The 7921-nt window shown below is 31.6% G+C and overlaps 1 protein-coding gene across 1 annotated transcript in view; it reads right to left on the bottom strand.

Annotated features, from left to right (window-relative positions):
* Window positions 1-1031: 1031 nt before the first annotated feature.
* The window catches only part of LOC139485312 (sodium- and chloride-dependent glycine transporter 1-like), a 62306-nt gene continuing 55416 nt past the window's right edge, over window positions 1032-7921 (bottom strand). The window contains exons 14-15 of the mRNA XM_071269725.1: window positions 6131-6298; window positions 1032-5206 (exon numbers count right to left, since the gene is read on the bottom strand). Coding sequence (XP_071125826.1) covers window positions 5009-5206; window positions 6131-6298 — 366 coding nt within the window. The 3' untranslated portion in view covers window positions 1032-5008. The remainder of the gene's footprint in view (window positions 5207-6130; window positions 6299-7921) is intronic.

Raw genomic sequence — 7921 nt, 5'->3', positions numbered from 1 at the left:
TATCTAATGAATTTGAAAATTTTGAAAAAGTTAGTTGTTCCCCTTCGTACAGAAATGGATTAGGTCATCCGTGCTTGCACCGAGACTTTACTTCATGTTTTTGTACCCGGTTAGTGAAATCTTAAGAAGCATGGCATGGCATACCACTGTTATGCGGATGATACGCAAATTTACCAAGTAAATTGGGATGACGTAACACAGAGCCCAGAAGATTGTTTGGAAGATATCAAAACTTGGATGTGTACAAATATGTTAAAGTTAAACAAGGACAAGACCGAATTGATTGTCATTGCTCAAACCACAAAGTCAAAAGTATTAGTAAGTTACAACTAAATTTGTATGGAACTATAGTAAGTAAATCTACATGTGTTCGAAATCTAGAAGAAATTTTTGACCAAACCCTCAGCATGCAGCAACAGACCATTGCAATTACCAAATACTGTTTCCATCATATTCGTAACATAAAACGGAATCGATCATATATAACGGAGAACACTTGGAAAACTCTTGTGTGCTCTCCTGTGACGTCGCGACTTAATTATGGTAATGCTTTAATATATGCATTCAGAACATCGCTGCCAGGCTAGTAACCCGCAAAAAGAAGTGTGAACATCTAACTCCAACACTTATGACTTATGACTCTTCATTGGCTACCATATAAATTCCGATCTCCTTTTTTGTTAATTATGCAGCGGTATCTGTTATGCCACACCATTGTTTTGTATTGTTTGTATATATGTAAATATTGTATTCCTCTTGTTACACATAAGTAATGTGTATGAGTGATCAAATAAAATTGTCAAAGTTGTAAGATGCTTTTTTTGTTTACTCTGATTTCCAAGTTCTGTAGTCAAAAAATATTTTTGCAAATGAAAAATAGTGTTCAAATTTGTGTTTGATTGAACACTGTTGAACAACATCATAAAATTGTGTCGTGTGCAGAAGATATAACGGGCATTCATTTACACATCAATAACCTCCATGATAATGTATAAATCTTATACGTTAGTGTATATCATCAAAACAAAGCGTTATACAATAATATTTTATTAATACCAAAACAATAGCAAGGAGGAAATTTGAGACATTAAAAAATAAATTTTACCCAGAAATATTTTCTTTATTTCCCTTATAAAAAAACTGTAATACATCTTAATACTTTAAGGAACGGTATCTTATGATTGATTTGATGAAATGAAACCAAAAAGTCTAGCATTTGTGTTAATAAAAGTTTTTAATGCTAAATGTACATATACTTTCATTTAAAATCTCGAAAAACATAAAAATTTATGTATTATCTACCAGCAATAGTCTTCCACAGGAAGTAATGTTAAAGCATATGCATCTACACAAAACAACATTCTGTTGAGCAAGCTAAATTCATGCAAATGAAAACATCTCAACTACTATTACTGTTCCATTCCTAGCCATCGTCATTATTCTCCACAATATTGCAACAACATTGTACTAACTGCATGGAATAACCAATTGCATGTTGTCTTTCTAGTTTACCTTTTTATTTCTCCAATAAGAAAAGGACTTTTTACATTCTGAGTTAAGTATGAAGGCAAGACTAAAACTGTAATTGTCATACATAAACATTTTTATAGGGATTTTCCTTCAAATTCGAGTGTCTTGAGAACCACAAGACCGTATTAGCCCTTTGGTAGAAAATACATAGTATGAAGCTTAACATTTCTATTACTGTGGTAATTTTGAGAAATAAAATATTTTTATATCCATTTCTACTTCCATGAGTCACTTGCAACAACACATGTATACAACAATTATAATGGATTATGTAGGACAACTATGAAATCAATGAAAATACAAAGGGGACACTGTCACAGAGTAATCGAAAATTATATAAATATATATATAAAAGTTTAAGAGTAAACCAATAAATCATCAATATAATGAGGTTTTTGGTTTATTGTCAGCTGTGATAATTTAAACTAAATTCTTTTTAAACCTTTATAAAATGAAATGCTTTATGACTAGATAAAAAGAAATGAAAGCACATGGGCTTAACTGATCTTAAATTTATGTTCCAGTTCTAAGTCAGTCACCGAACATAATATAGAAACACGATTATAAGTACGTTTTCACAACATGCAATGTCATATTGAAAATCGACAATCACTTAATCTCAGAGGCGGTTTTAGGGGGGGGGGAAGGGGGCCCGCCCCCCCTTTTGAGAAAAAATTTGGTTGATTATATAGAGAATCACTGAATCGTGACGGAAACGGGCCCCCTCTTAGACAGCCAGTGGGCCCCAACTTATGAAAATTTCTGGATCCGCCACTGAATCTCACTCGAAAACGACCGACTATATGTTTGTCAGGTGTATTTGGGATTGACAAATGTTCAATCGAAAATCATCTGTTATTCAATTGAACACAATATATTTTGGTAAATATTACAGAGAAAAAGAATGAAATAAATATGACTAATATTATCTGTATTCAGACAATTGACTAAAATGTATTTCTGAAAGAACGATAATCCTTTTCTTCATGATAAGCTACGATAGTTTAAAAAAAAATATTAGCCCCCACTTACAAACGCAGAATATTGTAAAGTACCAAATGCTCAAATCAAATCCTAATTAGTCTTAAATATAGAATTCATTTCATGGTCAAGGCAAATGTTATTATACGTGATTTTATATTTTGGCATATTAATTTCTATGCAAATGTGGAAGAGATGTAAGGGATTTAAATTGCAGAAAATTTTAATAAATCCTTTTTAAGACCTAACATGTATATTGCACAACGGTACAATGAATTGGTGAGAATTATACAATAAGGTGTTATAATTGTGAGTTTGAGTGTAAACAATTAATGTTTACGTAAGCAATTTTTTTATACACAGTTCAAATCATAAATTTCAAACTTCATTCAATTTCCCATTCAAAACGCCCCCATTTTTATCAAATACTAATGCTTTGTATTAGGCTATTTACTGCAACTGATGTATTCAAGTGAAATTTTAAAAATATAATATTCTTTACATATATTAAAAAATAAACTGAAGTTTCTGCTTTAATTGTATCAGAATATTTGAAATAGTCATTGACCAACTTGTAGACCGAAGTTTGTGTTTAGGAAAGCGCATGCATTATTACTAAAATGCTAATGTTATATAAAATATATTTCGACATTTCAAAGCTTCCAATGTATAGACATTTCTGTGTTGATCTGTGAGTAGAATAGTCCCTTATTTACAATATGATTTAATTCATACTTTACCCCCCAAAAAAGAAGCATAGAATCCTATTATTTCATTGGTCACAGGCACTTTACAATAGTCTAACATGTAAAATCATGAGCTCTGGTGGGAAATTGGCACATGCATATACAATATTGGTCCCTTCAATTAAAGCATTGCGGCTATGAGGTCATTATCAATTATACGGTTCATTAAAAATGAAAACAGAGTATATATTTTATAAAACTTATAATGCTGAAATTTATAACCCGTTAAAAGACATTCTGATTTATTTTTTGGCTGTTGTTAATATATCATATATACAGTCTTTATTATATATTTACATCTTTCGTCAGTCAAACATATTTTGTCATAAAAGCTATGTTGTCTTGAAACAAACACAACACGACAACCACCGGTTTCACAGACAATCTGCTAACATAGCATAAACGAATATACAGACGATTTCAAAACAAATTTGGAAGTACTAACTCTATAAATCAAGTTTTAACATAAATGACAACTGATGGTCTACTGGTAATTTTTACCAAATAAAATGAATATTAATGATATGAACAATGCACACGTAAATAAAATGCACGTGTAACACTTCATTGTGGTCATGATGACAATCTGTTTGGTCTTCTGGTGATTTATGTTCAATAATATGTCCCTAAAATGAATACAAATGCGTTGGAACAATGGACACGTGAATAAGATTCACATTTTAAATGTCATATACAATATAACAAACAATAAGAACTTCTATTTACCAACTATAAAGTATCAGGATATTTGCATTTGAAACTACAATCAGGTCGGTAATTTTGCACTATCAAAAAAACCAAGGAAACAAGGCTGATTTATTTTCGCGACTTTCGCAAGAAGAAAAATAAAGCAAAAATTATTCGTAAAACTTGAATCTTTCATTATTAAACTACATTAAGTAAAATAAATCGCAGCAATGCTGGCTGGAAATGGCTAAACGAGAAACAAACCATCAGCGGAATCAGTTGATTTACAGTACATAAATGTTCACATGCCTCCTTTAAACAAATTCATGTTACTTTAACATATTTGGATTATACCTTCTTTCAAATTAGTGCGACAAGTCATACCAGTAATCTACCATATCCACTACAAAAATGACCGTGTACTAATTATTAACTTATTAACTATTGATGTGTAATCTATTCCTTAAAACTGATTTCTTTATCATATCTGTCTTGGTAAACTTCTCTTCTTAGTTGGTATTTTTTCATTACAATGATATTCATAAATAACTTTACCGGACCAGATCAGTAGTCAGAAAATAAATGTCTCTTCAGTGATGCGAAAGGCCAAACTATTTGCGAGTCAAAAACGTCTTCATTAAAATTGAAAATAACTATTCACATATTCCATAAAATGACGATAGTCTATCTAGCGGTCGAGTGAGCAGTGAGTAGACTTCTTGTGAGACATGTCGTTCTAACTATGAAATCAGTGTTATTCATGTGTTTGCCTTTTTCATGTAAATTGTTATTACATATTGTGTATATACCTAATATACATGGGTCGAAATGGATCACAATGGTGAAAAAATACAATCTTATATTCGTTAAGATTTCGATTGCATAAGAAAATGTGCTAAATATGAAGGTAATTAAATTATTATGAAAAAAATGACTATGAAAAAAATGACTATGAACGTATATGATGACTACATAATTCAGGCATCTGCAGTGCCCCGTCTCTCAAAATCAAACAATAGAAAAACAATCATGTTTTTGGTAAAACAGTATCCTCCTAGATTTTGTTATGATATATGTTTTGTATTGGACAGAGCACATTGTTCACTATCAGGATTACAGTTGTCGTCGCCACACATGATCGTAGGTGGAAAATATATCTCTCCTGATGTACCTAAAGATGACCTGCTTGCCTCATATTTGATTCGATATCTCTCTACCGCTGGACCCCATAGTGGGCTAGGCTTCGTTAACTTACTTATTCGCTGTAAAAGGAGATGGATGAATCAGAAAAGCCTATATACGACACATATCTTATTGATTAAATTGGTGTCGCTTTGTATATCAAAATATGAACCAATGTTTTTATGTTTTTTATTTTTAAATATTATGTCTAGAAAACGAAATTAAATGAATTTTTTCGATACATTGATAACACGATGTTTTTTTTTAACTAAGTATAAACTTCACAAGTTCTATGGACGGAACTATTTGCTTTCAATACATAATTAAGACTGGTGAACGCAGAACAGATCAATGTTTAACTTTAATATTCATTCTTCAGTTAGCACTTTTGAGAAGTATAGATTATCGGGTTTTCTATACATCGATATCGTAAATTATTAGACGCGAGCTACAGTATGAACCTTTTTGGCGAGTGAGCGCAGCGAACGAGCTAAAAAGTTTCACATTGTGTCGAGTGGCTGATATTTTACGATATCTATACGAAGAAAAACCGATTATCTGTTTATCGTTCTATTACTGGTCTTTTCCCACTTTCTAAGACAGTTTGACGCTTGACGAAACCAAGCTTGATATTGTCTCCTCTCGCATTGTGATGCCGCTGATAACTTCTCCTCTAACATTGTGACGTCTCGTTTTGAAGCCTTGATACGAGAATTACGGAGCGACAGAGCAGAGCGACAGAGCAGAGCGACAGAGCAGAGCGATATAGGCGTAGGGAAGGACGATAGGTAGTTTTACTCTCTGATGTGTTTTGCTATCAAGGCTGATAAGTATTGTCTTGAGCAATTATTGAGTTCTTGGTAATTCAAATGTATGGTTAAGTAATCAGTTTGTAAGTTGCGAAAGAATATATATGTATTTGTTAGCCATTTGCAACAGCCTACATATCCTTAATTTGTTAATGAATTGTCTACTTAGTAGAATTTTAAAATGCCGATACTTACTTGTATTAAAGTTCCGTCAGTTGTAAGAATTCCAAATAGCGCATAAGCTGGTAATGGTAGGATCGAAGCCAACCCTAACATCCAGCCAGCAGCAATTGCCCAATCTGGATACTGATAATCACCATAAGACACAGGTTTCAGCTGAATTACACTGAACAGCCAAACGCCCTGTTAGAAAGAGAATAAACATATATCTGAATATCATCTATTGTTAAGCGACAAAATATTATTTTCTTTTTTTTCAAATTGTATATATATATTTTGTTTTCATTATTAACAAACACTGCTTTCTGAGGACGTATGATATATATATATATATATATATGACATTTTCAACGGTGTTTAGTGTTATACCCGAGGTGAATAACTCTAAACAGGGTTGATAATTTTAAATATTTCACGACTCATTATCATATGGTAGTAACTGTTTTGTCATACCGAACAAATACTGTGCGGTTCATAACATACTCATTCACAGGCAGTAAATCATACAAAGAAGAAGACGTTAGACATATACTAGTATGTAAAATATAAATATACGAAAAGTGTAATAGATTACAAATCCTGAAAACAATTATCGATCAAAATGACGATACATAATAACCATTTATCATATGCAAAATGATCCTACCAATATTAAAGTGAGTCATACGAGTGAATATCTTAACATCAACGGTTAATACTATTATCCAAGAAAGTAATTAGTTATTAAGTTAAGTTTCAATCATATAGCTCTTAAATGGAACTTGGAAGAACATAATAATTTTCAATATAATTGTTTTTATGGTGATTGATTTCAGCTGAATAATTGTAACTTTTATTGACTATTACGTTAATGTTGACAAAACCATCTCCCTGCCATCTCTGAAAAAAATCGATGTTGGGGTATTGAATTCGCAGTCGTTATTTGTGTGAACTAGTTTATAAATATATAAATGGTATCGATATTTTAATGATAATCAAAAACCTGAGTTTCTCTCCAATCTCATCATCAATTATAAGTAGTAAGTATAGAGAGGTATTTCGACAAATAATGCCCTTTCATAAATGCTTGAAGCTGAATTATTTAAAAACCAAAACCAATTACACACGTTGAATACTTTAAAAAGATCATGTATTGCTAATCTTAATAAATGCTGGATAATGTTTCTATCTACCTATTTAAGTATTTAAGATAATTGACATTAATGCTTAAATTGGCCTTAAAGTCCGCAGACAATAACCCCTATAAGGACAGCTATTGTTGATGATTATTTCTCAAAATAAAGTTAATGCCTATCTAATATATTTTTCATGATAAAAGGCAGTATAACTAATATTGGAAAACAATCAACACTTAAGGACCATAATTCCTTGTGTCATCTAATAATTTTGGTACGAATTGAAAGAAGGTCGACAGTCTGAACATTAAAAGTCACTTGCATTTTGCTACGATTTCCTATCTTTAGCTGTGATGGCTATGGTGTTTACTATAACGTTATATAGTTAACAAAATATGATTGTCACATACTCAGTGTTAGTCTTTTGAAATAAGTTTCAATTGAACAATTTATCTGCCGAAAATAATTTTCAAATAATATAACGATGTACTGTGGCCAACGTTATATGCTGGCAAATTAAGTCCTTCATTTCTCTTATCTTCATTCGCGTCTGTGTGTCTCAGAAATAACATTTAGAACTAGAGGCTCTTAAGAGCCTGTGTCGCTCACCTTGGTCTATGTGCATATTAAACAAATTACACAGATGGATTCATGACAAAATTGTGTTTTGGTGATGGTGATGTGTTTTTAG

This window comes from Mytilus edulis, chromosome 8, assembly GCF_963676685.1.
Source record: "Mytilus edulis chromosome 8, xbMytEdul2.2, whole genome shotgun sequence".
NCBI lineage: Eukaryota > Metazoa > Mollusca > Bivalvia > Mytilida > Mytilidae > Mytilus > Mytilus edulis.
Note: the sequence above shows the minus strand (reverse complement) of the source record. Positions and strands in the feature narration are given on the sequence as shown.